Source organism: Thrips palmi, unplaced genomic scaffold (genome assembly GCF_012932325.1).
Source record: "Thrips palmi isolate BJ-2018 unplaced genomic scaffold, TpBJ-2018v1 HiC_scaffold_1, whole genome shotgun sequence".
Lineage (NCBI taxonomy): Eukaryota > Metazoa > Arthropoda > Insecta > Thysanoptera > Thripidae > Thrips > Thrips palmi.
The window spans coordinates 8,912,331-8,930,662 of NW_023144620.1; the positions used below are offsets into that span (position 1 = coordinate 8,912,331).

Sequence of the window (18,332 nt, forward strand, 5' to 3'; positions counted from 1 at the left end):
GCCGACCGCCACCAAAAGTACACGAAGGAGGCGGCGGAACGTAGCAACGTCCAGCCAAATTGAAAAACAGTGACGCTGCCATTTTTCGAGTGTGTCCGCGGTGAACTTGGTCTCGGATTCGGGTGCACGCCTCACTATAAATCCTAATGCCCGCTCCGCCTGGCGGGCGCTGGCAGGCCAGCGGGCTGGTGGACTGCGCGTGGACGCCGCTGCCTCCCCCGTCGGCAACCTGTCGGCGGGGCCGGGCGGGGCCGGGCGGGGCGGCGGGCTGTCCACCAGTGACATGACTAAGGGCGGCAGGTCCCGGCGCGCCCCACTGTAAATCACTTTACAACAATATTAACCCGCGGCCCAATGAGTTGGGGCGAGATCTTTGGCGCGACGCGCTGTGCTCGGCGCGCTCACACCGCGCCGGCCCCGCCAGCCGCCGCCGCGCGCTACAGAACCATACAGATTTATGAACTCGTAAAAGTAGCGCCGGACGAAATCGCGGCCCGCGGAGTGGCTCGCTCGGATCAAGCCGTGAAAAAGTTGCGACATTGATTTCCATTACCCTGGTGCTGCGAGCCGCCTCGCCTCGCCGACGGAAAGGCGCCTAACTGCACGGGGGTTCCGCCGCACTTGCGGGGTTTTGGTTCCGCCGGGGTTGGCGCAATGCCCACGTGTTCGTGTTTCGCGTTTGACGGGTCCGTTGTGCGAACCCGGTTTACGCGTCGTGTTTAGGGTTTTTAGTGATTGCAGTGGGGGGGAGGGGGGGGAGAGCGAAGGGGAGGGGAGGGGAGGGAGGGGAGGGGAGGGGACTGGCAATGCCCGTCCGACTCGACGCCCGAGACAAACCCCACACCTTGAGTTTTTCCAGTGGTTTGGTTTGGTTTGCAGGCTCCTCGGCGCAAGTGACCAGGCTGTCCCTGCAGGGCCTGCTGCCCACCACCGAGACCTACATGACGTACGACGGGTCGGCCACGATGCCCGCGTGCCAGGAGACGGTCACCTGGATCGTCCTCAACAAGCCCATCTACATCACCAAGCAGCAGGTCAGTCCGTGTTTAGCTTGCCCTTGGCTTGGCCCGCCACTTGATAAGAAAAACAGCCCCCAGCCCTCGGCCCTCGGCTCGCAGGGGCACTGGGGGCCCCTCCATCTGCACGGCCTCCACGGCCTCCACGGCGGCGTGCTGGCCGGTGCCGGCGGGGCGCGCGCAACGAAAGCAGACCGTCTCTGGGCATCACCCCGCCCCTGTCCACTAAATCACTCGGGTGTAGCGTGCGCGGGGCGCGGCGTGGCGTGGCGTGGCGTGCCGTGCTCTGCGTGCGCCGTGCAGCGGGATGCACATTACCTTGTCTCCGCAACCGTTGTAAAGCCCCTAGCCGTAAACGTCCCGCGCGGCCAAGCGTCGAGACCTCCACGACCGGCGAGACTTCTTTACGACAAGAAGAAAGATGCAAAAATAATAGTGTGTGGGATGTCCGGCAGATCCACGGCCTGCGCCGCCTGATGCAGGGCGACCCCAAGCACCCCAAGGCGCCGCTCGGCAACAACTTCCGCCAGACGCAGCCACTGCACTTCCGGCCCGTCCGGACCAACATCGACTTCAAGAACAACCAGGTGGGGGCACGAAACAAAACCTTTTTGTTGAGGTGATCCGCTTTGTTCGATAGACCAGAATCGATTTATCGAACAAAATCGATTTTTTCCGTGTGAGACCGCCATTGACCGCCTGCCGCCGCCGAGTCGGCGGGCGATGATGAATCCACCGCGGTGGATTTATTTCTTTTTATTTTTATTCTTCGGAACGGCGCGACGACGTCGGGCCGGGACGTCAAGTCGCATCCGAAACGCATTACGGCCCGAACGAAATCACTCATTTTCGGTTCCACAAATAGCGGCAATGGCGGTAAAATAGTTGCGGCTCTCTGTTCTCGGTTTTAGAAAATAAAAAGAAATTCCTTTTTTTATGGTGAAAAATGAAAATACGTGACAGTATTATTGATGATGCAACACTCGTTCCCGTTTGTTCCAGAAGGAGGGCAAGTTCTGCGCCAGCATGTACAACAGTGTCCACTACAAAGGTGAGTGTGTTGGTCAGCACGGCTAGCAGTGCGGCACACTGGCGGGGCCGTTTCTCGCAAGAAAAATGAAAGACAAAACTACACTGTGGCGGTGTGACTGTGTGGCTGGCCCGCCCCGCCCCGCCCCGCAGTGGTGGCGCTGTAATGGAGCCCCCGAGCCGCGCCGAGCCAAAAGTTATCCGCCTGTTACACTTCTGCTAACACTAGTGAAGTAATAAGAGGGACTCTGAGGACCTCGCTGGGGCCGCCCGCCCCGGGCCGAGGCAGGCAGGCGGGCAGGCAGGCAGGCAGCCGGGATGGGGATGAGCGGGGCCTTGGAGGGGACGGGCCGCGAGGACGTGTTGCAAGGTGGTGGCCTGCTTCGTGGCGGCAAGGGGCTAACTTGTGCGCGCCCCGCCACGCCACACCGCGCCACGCCCCACACTGCCGCAATGAGTACGGAAACTAGTTTTCTGTTTCGGAAGAATAAACTAGAAAGTTTGTCCGGCCTGATGGTGTCCCTGCTGGCCGCGGGAGAGCGGCGCGCCCTTGGCGGGCTCCAGGACGACGACGACGACACGGCACAGTGGGCCAGAAGACCGGTGGAGGCGGTCAACGTCCCGGACGGGTTTTGAGCGTCTCGAACCGACTCGAACCGAGCGTGTGACCCCACCAATCGATTGCTCTCCGAACGAGGAATCCAATGGTGGGGTCACACGTTCGGTTCGAGTCCTGCGTAGGGACTCTGCAGCTCGAAATGCGTCTAGAGTTTTGGCCGCCTGCACCGGTCGTCTGGCCCACTGTGGTCCAGGACGGGGTTCTCGGAGTGCCGCCTGATCTACAGCGTGTTGCTCCGCCTCTGTTGCAGCCAACGAGTGGAAGCGACGCCGATAGCTCGCTGCCTTCGTCACTGCGTCGTCCAACACGGCGACGGCCGAGCTGTGCTTCGCCATCGACACCGTTACTCGTTATCGTTTTCCTGCCAAAAAGCGCTAATCTAGAATTGTTAAAGAATTACTATTATGATGATGATTATTATTACTGCTGGGTACGACTGTGTGTAGCATCCGTTTACACTCGTGTTTACAGTGTCGACAGTGCGGCGGCGGTCGGAAGGCCCCGCCGCGAGTAGTGATAACTATTACTAATTAATTAGTGACTCGTATCGGGCGGTTAATATTAAGCGTTGTCGGAGCGCGCCACGCCTCGCTTGCCGTGACACGAGCATGACTGACACCGCTGGCGCGCTCCCTGGTTCTCGGTGGTCCTCGGTCCGCCGGGACGCGAAACTACTGTTATTACTTAGACCGATTCGAAAAGTTTAAACGCGGCGCAATGCCTCTCATATACATATCGTTTCTTCCTAACCTGTGATGTGCACAAAAAAACTACCTACCATTACGATAAATGTTCTAGATATTGTTGACTTACAAATTTTATAGAGATGTACAACTATTATGTGTAATAAATGTGTCGCAGAAAGAAACAAAATACACACGGCTATGCGATTTTTCTTTTCATACCCGTGGGTCCTTTTCATTAAAAATAATGAAACCCGTGCGGCTACACCGCAAAAACAGGCGAAAAGTGAAAAAGAAAACGTGAATGAAACAGAAAGATGGCCTGGAAATCCCCGCGGCGGACAGCGGCGGCGGTGCGGTTAATATCGGGAGTGGGACGGCACAGCGTGGCAAAGGCCTCGGCCGCGCGGATGGCCTGCAGGGCGGCCTGGAGGACGGGAAGCTGCCAGGGATTCGCAACTAACTGCGCGCCCCACTAACAAATGACTGACGAGTTAATTAATATGCTTGCCCGGTCGGCGCCCTGCCCCCCACCCCTCGCCGGGCCCAGCCTATCCGTCTAGTTTCCATCCTTGTCTTTCCCCAGATACTGCCGGCCCGGGGGGTCGTCGCAACGCGTCGCACATGCAAGGCGGGCCGTGGCGCCGTGGCGGGCTGGGACGGCCAGTGCTATCACTGGCCTGTAATGAACAGCAACAGGGCTCTCTACGTAATTAGTGGCGATGAGAGAGAGAGGGAGAGGGAGAGAGAGAGAGAGAGAGAGAGAGAGAGAGAGAGAGAGAGAGAGAGAGAGAGAGAGAGAGAGAGAGAGAGAGAGAGAGAGAGAGAGAGAGAGCGGCGGGGACGTAAAAAAGAGAGAGAAAGAAGAGGAGGAAACGCCAGCAAGAAAGAAGACCCAGCGAAAATGCCGAAACGAGGTGGCTGGCTGTCAAGGGAGTGGCAAAACGCTTAAAACGCGCTTGTTGTGCTGCTTTGCTGCGCACCAAATTTCGGGGCTGGAAAAATTCCGACGATTTATGTGTTTTCCCGCTCACTCCCCCGGTATTTTTCGTCTTTTTTTTTGTCCTAGGTGGAAAAAGGAGGGGGATGTTAGGCCGGCGGCTGCGTTTGAACCGCGGCTTCCCCGTCCGCCGGGGTTATGGTGCCGCTCGCGTGACGACGCGTGTGCGCGTGTGTGTGTGTGTGTGTGTGTGTGTGTGTGTGTGTGTGTGCGTGTTCCAGCCGCCCCAGGGAGACTGCGAGCGTGCTGTACCCCGCCGTTGACACGCGTGCATAAAACACGTCACGCCGTTTCGTCCGAATTGGCGCGGTGATGGGGCCGGGCTGGCTGGCCGGCTGGCTGCCCGGCTGGCTGGCTGCTCGGGCTGGGCGGCCTCCTTCGGGATCACGTCCTCGGCCACCCCGAACGCCCCGAACGCCCCGAACGGAACCACAAACCAAACTCGACTGGCGAGCCATTTGTTGGCGCGTGACTGGCGTCCTCAGGGGCGCGGCGGGGAGGGGGGGGGGCGCCGCCGCCGTGCCAGGGAATACATAACGCACTGCGAAGGCAAATAATAAATTACCGGCGCCGTGGTATTGGGGCGCCTTGCAGTGCCTTGCAGTGGCGCGCTCAATCTGGTCATCAGGACCTGTGAGGCGGGGCGGGGCGAGGCGGGGTGGCAGCGAGCGGCAGCCTGCCCTTAATGATGACTGCCACCACTAGCACCCCGCCTCGCCCCGCCCCAATCCCGGACCGAGCACCCGTGTTGTTTTGCTGACAGACGCATGGGCAGGTGGACGGCGCACGCGGACGGACGGACAGACAGACAGACAGGCAGGCAGGCAGGCAGGCAGGCAGACAGACGGATGGGCACACCGTCAGACACGTCAGTTGATGAGTCAATCTGACTGCGGCAAATCGATTCGGCATCGCCTGATTGACCAAAATCCTGCCTGACTCAATTAGGTGTTGCTTGTGGTAGCGTGGTGCTGTGAGGGTGTATGTATGTGTGTCTTTGAGTGTTTGTGTGTGTGTGCGTGTGTGTGTGTGAAAGTGGCGGGAGGTGGGAGGCTTCGCAGGATGGAAACGAAAGTGGCCGGTTAAAAGACAGTTTGCTTTTCGCGTTGGCCATTCTTCCTCCCCCCCTCCCCTCGCCCCCCTCCTGCCGAGGGACAGGGCGGGCTCATTACCGGGAGTAGAGGAGGGTCACTAACGTGGACGTGTAACGGCCGAGTTGGTGTAACTTCGCCCCTGCCCGATGAGGATGGGGATGGGATGACCCCGAGAGGTGGGGTGGGTGGGGGGAGGTCCGAGGTAGAGATGCTGCTACTCTAACGCGGACGTGCCAGCTCCGCCAAAACAAACAAAAAACGGTTTTTAGTTTTCGAACCGTGGGGTATTTGAACCCGAGACCCCGTGCCGTGCGCGTGAAACGCTGCGCCGGGCGATGGCTTCCGCTCCAGAGCCGAACAGGAGGCTTTTTCCGCAGGGTTGCCGTGAGTTAGCTGCGTTTCCTTTCGGTGGCCACAACACCATGTCCCCCTCCTCCTCCTCCTCTCTCTCTCTCTCTCTCTCTCTCTCTCTCTCCCTAGCCACCAAAACTCGCCCCGTCCACGTATTACGTGCAGGAGCGGCACAAGAGGTCGAAGCCAAAGTGAAAAGTCTTCATTTCGAGAAAGCAATGCCGCGCTGCGTTGGTCGCTCTGTCTCTGTCGCACTCCTTGGACTCCTTGGGGACGCCCCCTGAGCGCGACAGAGACCGAGCGACGAGCCAGTGTAGGACCGCAAAGGCGGCGAGGCGGCCATGGCGGCGGCGAGTTGGTTGAAAGACCGGCTGCTAGCCTCACACATGGCCGCGTGGCGCTGCCCTCCATAAAGATGATTGGTTGTCAACTCGCGAGTCCGCAGAGGCAGCGGCGTCGCGACACTGGAAACAAAACTTTGCAGCATTCCGCTGAGAAACTGATCCGCGCTCGCAGCGTGGACATGAAACCCTCCCGTGCATTCAGACAGATCGGAGAGGAGTGGAAAGGTGTGCTGCGCTTGATGCCAAGCCCGGCAACCACGACGCTTGAAGGGAGGAGTGCTTCAGTCCACCAGTGAAGCGCCTGGCGGGTAGGCAATCCCCGCCCCACGCCGCGCACCGGTGTGGACCGCGTGGCCTACCCAGCCGGGCGGCCGCCGACCGCCGACCGCCGTGCCGCGTAGGCAAGCCGCCGACACCGGTGCGCGGCGTGGGGTGGGGATTGCCTACCCGCCAGGCGCTCGTCCTCGCAAAGACTGCCCCCGTGCACAATTGTGGCGGTGGACGAAGTGGCGAGGATTGGCGCGACGCCGCGTAGTCTGTTTATTCTGTCGGTTCGATTCCAGGCCGGCCAATAATCGACCAATCGACCCTCGAATCGAAGTGGAAGCAACGCGACTGCGAGCACGGAGCAAGCGGCACACAGTGGGCAAGAGGACCGGTGGAGGCGCTCAAAATCACGGACGCGTTTTGAGCTCCAGAGTCTCTGAATGGGACTCGAACGGAGCGTGTGACCCCATTAATGGATTGCTCTCCGAACGAGGAATCCATTGGTGGGGTCACACGCTCGGTTCGAGTCCTGTTTATCCACCCTGGAGCTCAAAACGCGTCAAGAGTTTTGGCTGCGCTACTATGCGGCGCGGTGCGGCGGCCCGGCCGCGGCGTGGCGGCATGCGGTCTGCCGGGCCACCTGTTGCCGAGCGGCCAAGTCTCGTTCCGTCATTTCGGAGAAACTATCCCAGGCTTTTGATGTCGCACTACGCGCTGAAAAGCGAGCGGGGGGTGAAAGTCAGACGTGACAGCGCGGTGCAGAGTTGATTCTGCATTCAAAAATGATTGTTTATTTATTTTTTTAGAAGAGAGCGGGCCAGCGTCTTCAGGAAACGGCGCGGGAGTCAACAGACCGTTTCCGCCCTCCTTTCGTGAGCCGCCATATTTACTTAGTTGTTTCTGACATCGCCATGGAAAGCGTAAAGGCAAACAGAGGGAAGCGGGCCCAGCCGGCCCAGCCGGCCGACGGAGGGCCGTCCCGAAGCCGAGGCCGGGGCCCAGGTGCGGGCCGAAGTCGAAGGCCGAAGCCGAAGGCCGAAGCCGAAGGCCGAAAGCCGAAGGCTTTAGCGAGGAGCAAGAGCGACGCCGCAAATATACAATTTAGCGAGGTCGGTGGCGGGGCCTCGGACTGGCGCCCGGGTTAGTAGGTTGTTTTAAACGCACTCACGCCGCGTCCATAACCCTCGCCGCCCCGGCCGGCCACAGCCTCAGCCACGGCCTCTGCCACGGCCTCGGCTTGCTTGGCCGCCAACAAGACGTGCGGGGAATCGCCAACTCGCATGCTTTCCGCTGCCGCAGCGGTGGGGGAGGGGGAGGAGGGGAGGGGGAGGAGGGGAGGGGGAGGGGAGGGGGCGGCGCGTGCCGACGGCCAGCGATCCTCTCCTCTCCGATCATCTCGGCCAGGAAATTGGCCGGCAAAGAAAATGAGCAGCGAGTTTCCATCCCGCCATCGACGCCCCGCCCCGCCCCGCCCCGCCCCGCCCCGCCCCGCCCCGCCCGGCCGCCCGCCCTGCCCCGGGGACCGCGCTGCTGCTCCACGGTCTTTTAGGGGAGGAGGGGTCGGGGCGGCCCGGGTACGCGGACTCGGCCAGGACGGGGAAATCGCGGAAGAAATTGGATGATCACAGTGGTGGGGTCGACGGTCACCCCTCGCCGGGGAAAGACTCAAACAGCCCCGGCCTTGTCTTGGTGTTCTCCTTCCTCTTCGTCCTGGTGTTTCGGTGCTATCCCTCCTTCTCTAGCGCCTCTATCCGCCGGCCGAGCAGACGATAGGCAAACCGCAACTAGTGTACCGGGGCGGCTTACTGTCTTCCCGGGCCGACAGGTGGCGGGGCGGGGCGGGGCGGGGCGGGGCGGGGCGAGGTAAGGAAGAAATATGTGGCTCGACGCGGCGATATTTCGCTCCGGGCGGGGCGGGGCGGGGCGGGCCGGAGTGCGGAGCCTGGAGGCGACGCGCACGTCGTCCCGAGCGCCTCCCTGGAACGCCCTGGAACTGGCAAGACTGGAACACGGGGCGCGTGTACACAGAGCCGCCCCGCCCCGCCCCGCCCCGCCTGCCAAGCCAACTTGCACGCTAATCCCCTCACAGTTTAACAGCTGAATCTTCATTACGAGCGAGGAGGAGGGGGGGAGGGGGAGGGTCTAGCGGTTCGGAAAGGGATGACGCGGGTGTGGCAGGGCTTGCCAGTCGGAGATGAATCCACAGCGAGCGAACCCCGTCAGCAAGCACCGGGGAGGTTGTCGATGATTTTTACCAAGGAAGGTGAAGGAGAACCATCTCCCGGAGCAGGGGCTGCCGGCTAGGGGCTGGTGGAGGTCGCGGAGGGGTCGCTCTCTGGACCCTCGCGGCCTTGCTCGCGGCCTTGCAGCCCCGGGCCTGCAGACTGATTCGGTTTTTGTCGCTATGTCTCTCTCGCACCCATACGGGACGCTTCATGAGTGCGAGAGAGACAGAGCGACAAAAGAGACTCTCGGAATCAGTCTGCTGGATGCGGGGCAGAGGCGCGGGGCATAACACGCTTCGTCATAAATCACTCGACATATTGTGCTAAGCAGCGCGGTGGTCGCGGAGCAGAGCCTCTGCAGTCTGCCGACGGGGCGTGGCGGGGCAGGGCGTGGTGAGGCGGGGCGTGGTGGGGCGGGGCGTGGTGGGGCGGGGCGGGGCCGCCGCGGATGCCGTTAGGATCAATTTACCGCGGATCCGCCAAACAATAAGTGGGGCGTGGGGGAGTCCTGGTGGGACAAGGCCCGCGCTGTGTGTGAGTGTGTGTGTGTGGGGTGGGGGTGACGACGTGAGTATGGAGAGGATTGGGTGGAGCGGGGCGGGGTGGGTGAAATCGCGTGTGTCATCGCCTGTCAAGTACGATGCGCGTGGCTGATCTGGACTGGGGGGTCGGTCCAGGGTTACGGTGTTTGCGTGTGTGTGTGTCTGTGTGTGTGTGTTCGTGTGTGGATGGATGGAGTGTGAGAGCGATTGTCGTTTGTGTGATGTGTGCTCGTGAGTAGACTTCGGAAATATTTTAATTGCGTCACGGACAAAGACCACTCTGTTTTTCGGTGCGTGGGAACCGGGCTGAGCCAACCTTGAAACGAAATGCCGAGTACGAACTCAAAAGATTAGGTTTGATCCACTAAGAGGTAAGGTCTACTGAAACGGACAAAAATAGGATTTCTCAGAAGAATGTTTAAATCTACATCGACTCGGAAAGGGCAGGTCAACCAAGAGATGGGTAACTCCGCCTTCACCAGGCACCACGTCGCGCTGGACAGTGCGACCGTGGTCCGGCTGGCGGTCCCGGGTCGCGAGGCGCCGTGAGGTCTAGGCAGTGTCGCAGCGCCGCCCCAAACTACCTTATGTTATTGCCCCCCTGCGGAGCACTTTGTTATCATTCTCGTCCCCGTAAGTAACTAACGGCCGCCAGCGCCGCCAGCGCCAAAGGGGCTGCAGCGACCGGGGCGGGGCGACGCGTCGGGGCGGCCCTCCTTGCCCTTCCCAGGCCCCTCGCCGTCCGACGCCCCACAGTGGGCCAGAAGACCGGCGCCGGCGGCCCAAACTCTAGACGCGTTTTGAGCTCCACAGTCACCAAAAACAGGACTCGAACCGAGCGTGTGACCCCACTAATGGATTGCTCTCCGAACGAGGAACCCATAGATGGGGACACAAGCTCGGTTCGAGTACTGTTTAGCGACTCTGGAGCTCAAAACACGTCTAGGGTTTCGGCCGCCGGCGCCGGTCTTCTGGCCCACCGAGTAACGAGACAAACCCCTTCCTCATTGCGACCCGTTGCACCCCCCCCCCCCCCACCCCGGGCGCCACCCCGCCGTGACGGGGGTCACGTGGTGCTGCAGCTGCGTGGCGCGCGATGGGCCGCCGCGATGGGCCGCCACAGATGGCCGCTGCTGCAATGAGGTGATTTTTGATGCGGAAGCGATTGCGGCAGCTTTATGGCCCCGGGCCGGACCGGGCCGGGAGTGCGAGGGAGACGGCGCGAGGCGCGCGGACCCAGCGAGACGAAGAGCGCCGCGCTCGCCAAGCTCCGCCGAGGCTTCGCCCGCCTCGCCCTCCTCGTGGTGCACATCAGCATGCAGCAGCTGTCGCCAACAGCAGGCCGACCCCGACCCGAGCCCCTACCGGGCCCCTTCCCCGCGCGGGCCCCGCCGTGCCGTCTTCGGCCGAGCCGATATAGAACCCGGGGATCGGATTTCGCTCCAGAGCAGCTGGAAATTGTTTTCTAATACAAATACGGCACTTATCATGCGCCAACGGCCAGTGCCTGCACTGTTGCAGCGCCGCGAGGGACGGTGACGACGGCGTGACCGGTAGGTTCCAGGGGACTTGCTGGAGTCTCACTGGAGTCTCACTGGAGTCTCACTGGAGTCTCACTGGAGTCTCACTGGAGTCTCACTGGAGTCTCACTGGAGTCTCGCTAGAAGCCCGCGGCTGGAAAATTGATGCAGCCACGCTGGAGGCCAGTCGGCAGGTTGGCCGAGCTCATTCCCGACCTGGAGGGCTGGAGCGAAGGCCTTGCTGGAGAACTGCTGGAGCGCCTTGATGATGATCGCTCATTGGGGACGGTTGACGAGGCAGACGGGGCAAAGGGGCCTCGCGAACCAAGCCATTCCCAGCCGCCACTCAATGCCTTATCGCATCGCGATTCGAATAGGCAGCCAATTCCTCATCTTTATCTCGGTATTGTATCTGAGCCGTGCCGCGCCGAATCCCCGCCTCGCGCGATCAAACTTAAAGCCTCTCCCGCTGACTGCAGTCTGAAGCTATTCCTTTCGACCGCGCCAGGCGCGCCAAAAGGTAGGCACAATTTTCCACTTGTTTTCTTTTGTCCTGTTTGTGTTTTTGAATAGTCTCCCCGCGGGACTGCCGGCGCGCGCGTCTCTCTGTCAAGCAGCTTCCCCTCTGCCTCTGGCTGCCTGCTCTGCCCCGGGGCGTGGGGCGGCGAGGGGTGGCGAGGGGCGAAGACAGTGCAGGGATGAGAGTGCTTCAAGGAGTTGCCATTTTGTTGCGGTCTGTCGAGGCGTTTGCGGCGTTTGCCTTGCCAGGCCTTGCCTCCCCCTCCTCCCCGTCTACGCCCTCTCGCAGGGCGTGCGCCGCCCTCACCTGCGACCAAATCACGAGTGCACACAAAACGGAATAACATTTTTATTTGCTCACATGTATTTGGTCTGCGAATCAATAATTCAAAATCCAATTTCCCTGAAGCAATCAGACGATTTGGCCGTGAGACGCCGCCGCCGCCGCCGGGGCGCGCCACCGCCACTCGTCCTCGACTTCGACCTCTCGAAGGGAAAGGAAAGTCGAGCACGCACAAAGGGCTTGGCTCGCGCCTCGCGCCGCGCAAGGGCGGAACGCCGGGGCGTGTGTTGTGTCAGGCACACTGCCAAAAAGGGTCAACAGAAATAACCAGGTTACTCTATTATGAAATGGTGTTTTTGGACGTCCCCTTGGAGAGCCCCTTCGTCCCGTCTCGCTCACTGGCGGCGAACAGGCAGGTCAGGGAGCTGCTTCCGGAGCGTCGCCGTTTCGGTCTCTGTCGCCCTGAAGGGGCTGCCTTCAGGGGTGCGAGAGAGACGGAACCGCCGGGCGGCGAGAGTGGCCCCACTGCTGTTCTGGAGAGGCCCGGCTCGAGGTTTGTTTTGGCAGACACGGTCCCCGGGTCGCGCGGACGCAGGGGGCGGGGGAGAGGGAGTCGATGGAAATCGAATTTCCCCCATTTCAAGATGAGCGTGGACAGTCATGCAAACACTCGACGAGGCCAGAGGACGCGCAGGACCGCGCAGGACGGCCGGGGGTGAGGCGGCCCCGCCGCGAATACATCGCAACGAGAAAGGAGAGCGAAAGAAAGCGGGCAGCAGTATTTGAACCCAGGCAGGGTAGGCTCGGTTAGTATGCATGGGCCGCACTGGGCACGCCGCGCCACGCCACGCCACGCCGCGCCGCTTGACAGGCACTAAGCAGCAGCGACGTGTATATCACAGTGATAGTCCCAGTCAGACACAGCCGGGGGCTCGCTCCGGGGTTGGGGGCGGTGGGGGTGGCGGCGACGGGGGCGACGGGGGCGGCACGCACCGTGTCAACAGATTAAGAGTGTTCCTTCCTCGCCCCGCGCGCCAAGGCGCTTCTGTCACCCACCCCTCGGCAGTCAGGGAATTCTTGCAAGGGAAAAGGGAGATTTTTAAACGAATAAAAAAGTAGTGAATTTGAATTTGAATTTTTTTCCCCCGCTTTGCGATGCTGCTGCGTGCTGCGGATCGTTCCGATTCGACGCCGCTCTCGCATTCATCACGGACTGGACGGTCTCGGAGAGCGCCGCGTGGCGGCCGCGTCCACAGATCAATCAAGAGGGACAGCACTGCCATGGCCCCGCCGTGGCCCCGCCGTGGCCGGGGGTGGATCAGGGATCAGGCACGGAGCGGAGAGATGATGGACAGGTGTCAAAGCGGGGGAACGATTGCCGAACGCTTGCTAGCGACACGTGTAAATAAACACAGTGAATAAATGAACGAATGCGACCGCGGTGGCGGTGGTTCACGCGACGCGGGACTGTGTTCCGATGCTTGGTGGCGAAGCTAGCGAAGCTCAGTGGACCGCGCAGCAAACCACCCACGCACTCACACACTCTAACACGTAAACGCGAATCGCAATTTTCCGCCGTTTTGACGGAATCCCATTACCGCATCGGCGAAGGGGCGGCGCACAGGCGTCGACGCGCGCCGGGGATCGTGGGTTCGAACACCACCGGCAGCGGTTTCGTTTGAAGCACGGCGTCGTCGCGGGTGAGAGGGTTCAATTTTTTATGTTTTATTTTAAACCAAATTTTAAAGAGAGTTGTGTGTATGGAGATGCAAGGGAGGTAAGGTTGAAAGGAACATGATATTACATTCATTTGAATGTGCAAACTGCTGTAAACAGTCTGTTCAGAACCATCAGCCTGCTGCACCACCACCTTTGCGGTTTTTCCCCTTTCGTGCTGCAAACCACCCATTGCGTCCTACCGCTAAAAATTCCGAGGTAAATCACGGTAAGTTATGGTGATGATCCGCCTCGGCCCGCCGCCCCACGCCTCATGTTTTCACACATGAATAGCGGGTGGCCAGTCATCCCCCCCCCCTCCCCCCACCCCCGAGCCAAGTGGCTCGAGTCCCGATCGCGATGCCCTGGCGATGCCCCCCGTGTAATGACGGGGTCAGCGGGCGAGCCTCCGGCGGGGTTGGGGTGGGGGCGGGAGTAATCATCGCTGCGACCGTCGCGGCCCGCAGGCGGTGCAAGGCGTGGCGGGGCGGGGCGGGGCGGGGCGGGGCGGGGCGCACGCGACAGGGTGGGGGCGGCGCAAGGCAGGGCGAGGCAGGGCGAGGCGGCGTCGTGGATCTTCAAGATTTACTGCTGGCCGGCGCGGCTCGGCGCGGCGCGGCGTGGCCCCGCGTGCCCGCTTTACGGCCGAGACATACGTATGATGCGGGGAATGGCGTGCCGACGGCGAGGGGCACGGGGCCAAGGGGGCAAGGGGGCGCCCCTCCTGGTTCCGCTCTGGTCAGCCACGCCCTCGCTCGGGCCGCCGCCGTCGCGGGGCGGGCCTTTGGAAAAAAGAAAGAAAGAGGAACACGTCCGTAACTTATAGTTGAGATTAGCATCTTTATGGGCCGGACTAAAGGCTGCAAAAACCCGGGAGAGGGGCGGGGCGGGGCGGGGCGGCCCTGCGAGGCGAGGGGCTTCCGTGTCAATACACTGGAAGAGCGCCGCGTCGCTCGGCGTCGCTCGGCCTCCTCGCCCTCATCTGACGTGCCCGCCAGAGTCTCTCGGCGCCGCGTGTCGACCCCACGGACCCGCGCAGAGAGCGGAGCAGAGTGAGGAAGTCTATCCATTTCCTGGATCCGATTGTCTCATCCCTTGCCAGCCCCGACGGCCCCGACGGCCCCGACGTCACAGCGGATAGTGCCCCCGCCCCTCGATCCTCCCGCATTCCCTCACTCTTTCCTGACCCTTCCTCTTCACTTCCTGTCCCTCTTCCAAAACCTCCTCTACGGCGGGATGTGAACTGCACTCTGCCTGTCTGCCCCCCTTCTCCCCCCCCCCACCACACGCGCGCTCTCTCTCTCACACACACACACACACACACACACACACACACACACACACACACACACACACACACACACTGACTCTCTTTGACCGCGGCACCCAGCCGGATCATGTAATCCTTTGCTAACGGCGTCCGTTCCATATTTCTTTTTTACCGCGCGCCGCCACGCCGCCACGCCGCCGCCCGACAGCGCGGGTCCCATAAAAGGGGAGTTACTCTGCCGAAGCTGTCCTGCCCTGCCGGCCCTGCCCCCCCACTGCACTGCCACCAACCTCGGTGACTCACGCGGCTCTGTGGCACCGCTCGGCGCGGCGTCCGGAGGCAAGTCAACAAGTGCCATTTGGAGCCGTGCCGTCCACCCCTTCGCCGTGGCACCTCGCCGTCTGCGTGCGCGCCGTGCGCGCCGTGCGCGACACTCCACCCGCAGAAACCTCGTTACACGGCCCGTGAGCAGTCCCCCTCCCCTCCTCCTTTGCTGCACGGCCGACGGCTGGCTGCAGCGTGTCAATATTGCATCTGACAGTGCAGTGCGGCGCCCACGTCTTTTTTGCCTCGCCGTACCTCGGCAACGCAAACAGCGCAGCGCGCAGCGTTCACTTTATTTCGTCGGAAAGAGGCTTTTATTTTTGGCGGGTAGTCCGCCTCCGACTGGGCCGCGAGTTGAACGTGTTTTCTTTCCATCTCCCTCTCTCTCCCTCTCTCTCTCTCTCCCTCTCTCTCTCTCTCTCTCTCTCTCTCTCTCTCTCTCCCTCTGCGGTGCTGCGCGGCGCCAAAGAGAATGAAGGTAATGAGGGCGGGGACGGCGGGGACGGCGTGCCGACCTCGACGTCCTCGGGGACGCGGGCGAGTTGCCCGGACGACTGCCCGCCCGAACCGAAGGGAACCGAAGGCGGCCGAATCGCCGTTCGGGCCAACTTCGGGCGCTATCGTTCGGAAGCGGCGCCGTCCGCGGGGAAGGACATTAATTTGCATGTGGAAATGTCGGAGCGCGTTCGCGCGGGGGGGGGGGGGAGGCGGCACAGCGCGGCGCGGTGACACGGAGCCGCGGGGGCACTGACAACTAAATAACTCACTCACAGAGATCAGCCGGTCTCAATCAGCTGCAAGGCGGGCTAAAGCATTTCATATGCATAGCCTTGTTAGCGCCACATTTGCATCGTCGCCTTGCCTGGCTGGCTGCTGCCTGGCTGTAGGTTGGCCCAATTTCCCTTTGTAATGCGCGCCGCCAACTTGGCCCGGGTTCCGTCGGCGGCTGCGCGTGCTGCATTCCGCGTCATTGGTGGCGGCGCTGCAACGCCCAGGCCGTTGCCAAGGCCGTCGCCAAGGCCGTCGCCAAGGCCGTTGCCAAGGCCGTCGCCAAGGCCGTCCTCAAGGCCGTCTTCAAGGCCCTCACCAAGGCCGTCGCCAAGGCCGTTTGCCAAGGCCGTCTTCAAGGCCGTCCTCAAGGCCGTCCTCAAGGCCGTCTTCAAGGCCGTCTTCAAGGCCGTCTTCAAGGCCGTCTTCAAGACCGTCTTTTTGAGCTACGTTCCGGTCTTTCTTGCCTCTGGATCGCTGCTGTTCCAGTGAGGGTTTCTTCTCCTCCTCGCGGTGACGTCTAATAATAAGAAGCTGAGGGCTGATCCCCTTTCTGGGCGCCAAGCTGTGAAGGCGGGGGCGGCGGGGGTGGCGGGGGCGGCGGGGGCGGCGGGGGCGGCGGGGGCGGCGGGGGCGGCGGGGGCGGCGGGGGCGGCGGGGGTGGCGGGGGTTGGAGGGCAGGGCGGACGGCCGGGCAGTGTTTGAAAAGGGAGAGGGCCCGAGCAGCTCGAGCAGTACCTCTCGAGAAATTGCGGCCTGAATCGATTGGAAAAGTGGAAAGAAAAGTGAGACGGCCCGAAATGAGATGTTTGTTTGTACGTGGAGCGGAACGGGGGCGAGGAGAGGGGGCGGGGTGGGGTCCGTGCGATGTGCCTTTCATTAAAATGTATACTCAAAGGGATGGTGGCCCGCGGCCCGCCCCTGCCTGCCGTCTTGGCTCGGCCGTCGTGGCTCGCCCGCCCAAGTTTACCTCTCATAAAAGTTTGATGAAAAGGATGTGGCAGCTGGGGAATAAATAGCCGAATTAAAGAAGTGGACCGACGCGCCACTTGCCGCCGTAAGTGGCCTGGCTCCGACCGGCTCCGACTGGCTCTGGGCGCCTCGCTGTGTAAATGATTCGCCTTGTTGATCTTCTTCTGGGAGCCTGTGGCTTGGCCACGCCCCCCGCCATGACGCGCCAGTCCGAGCAGGCGGTGGAAGCCCGGTTCGTTGAGATGGAATCCGGAAGCTATTGCTGCTCGGTGGCGCCACACTGCAACCATAAAGTCGAAGAGGCTACCGTCCACAGTGGGGCCAGAAGACCAGTGGAGGTGGTCACAATCCCGGTCGAGTTTTGAGCAGCGGGGTCGCTAAACAGAACTCGAGCGTGTAACCCCACCAATGGATTCCTCGTTCGGAGAGCAATCCATTGGTGGGGTCACACGCTTGGTACGAGTCCCATTTAGCGACTCTGAAGCTCAAAACGCGTCCGAGATTTTGACCTCCACCACCGGTCTCATGCCCACTGCGCTGCGGCCCCGCGGCCTCGCGGCGTCCGAACAGCCACGGTCGTTCGATAATCGGGGGCCGAAGCGCTGTCCCCGGGGGATGATCCTGGACTCCTGGAATCCTGGAAGAAGGACTCCCCGCCGCCGACAAGCTGTTTGAATGCTGATGGGCGCGAGACGCTCCCCTTTTGCCGCCTTTGCGCTCACGCCCGCTCAGCCCCGCTCGGCACACAAAGAACCCAATTAAACGGCAATGGAGCTGCGACGAGCCGAGGCGCCGAGGCCCGGCCGCGCTGCCGCGCTGCCGCGGTGACGGCTGCCAAAAGTCACGTCGCGAGAGGAGAGGGACGTCGCCTCATCAATAAATTAAGCGGCAAGATTTCCATCTATTACTGTCAGCCCCCTCCCCCACCCCCCACGCAGTGGCAAACACGACAATCGACGTGTAAACACGAGCAAGATTTGCTCCCTCGCGCTATTAATATTATTTTTCGCAACCAAAACGCACAAAAAAAGGAGGAGGGATTTTCTTGTCGTCCGCCGGGAGTACACGACGATGAACCCCCGGCGGGCCCCGAGCCCAGACACCGCCCGCCCCGCCCCGCCCCACAGCTGCGGGGCAAGTTCTTGTCGCGTCGCAAAAAGGAATCAAGAAGTCCGTTTAGTTGTTATGTGCGGCGATAAGGAGGGGAGGGGAGGGCGGCCCGGATAAGAGTATTGTCCCCGTGGGCGGGCGCTCGCCTTGACCTCCTCGCCGAACGCGTCGCCGAGCGCCGCGCTGGCGGCAGGCGCCTTGCAGGTAGGCAGTCGGCGCGTGCGACGCAGGCGTGCGCGCGCGATGCCTACCTCGCAGGCTGTGCGTTACCATTACCATTAAGGGCTAGACCACATATGATCGTATGCGTCGTATGCCATTTCGGGTCCGACACATGCCCGCCTGCACTGCAAAACGAGACCGCCTGCGTCGGTCTTCTGGCCCACTGTGCGCCGACCAAGCGAGCACTCTTAATACCCGTCCCAGCGCACACAAACGAGCCCCCTACCCTGCCGCCGCCCTGCTGGTCCTCCTCTCAGACTGCCAGCACCCCTTTGCTTTCGGGCCGGGCCGGGCCTCGCAGCCTCGGGGACCAATCCTGCTGAGGTTGCGAGCTTCTGCTGCCCCCGGGCCGGCATGGCCAGGCATGGCAGGACCCGCGCTGCCCCGGGCTCAGCACCAACACTCCGGGGGGAATTGCGGGCCGCAGTGGGGCCGTGTACGCTGTACGCCGGGGCGGG

General features: G+C 61.8%; 2 protein-coding genes across 2 annotated transcripts in view; both read left to right on the forward strand.

Moving 5' to 3' along the window:
* The window catches only part of LOC117654296 (carbonic anhydrase-related protein 10-like), a gene marked incomplete in the record, with an annotated part of 12,521 nt that extends 8,982 nt beyond the window's left edge, over positions 1–3,539 (forward strand). Inside the window, 4 exon segments of the mRNA XM_034400835.1 lie at positions 880–1,034; positions 1,472–1,603; positions 2,019–2,067; positions 2,915–3,539. Of these exon segments, the coding sequence (XP_034256726.1) occupies positions 880–1,034; positions 1,472–1,603; positions 2,019–2,067; positions 2,915–2,940 (362 nt within the window).
* Positions 3,540–11,163: 7,624 nt separating this feature from the next.
* The window catches only part of LOC117639244, a 34,142-nt gene continuing 26,973 nt past the window's right edge, over positions 11,164–18,332 (forward strand). Inside the window, exon 1 of the mRNA XM_034374733.1 lies at positions 11,164–11,210. The gene's annotated coding sequence lies outside the window, so the exon portion shown is untranslated. The remainder of the gene's footprint in view (positions 11,211–18,332) is intronic.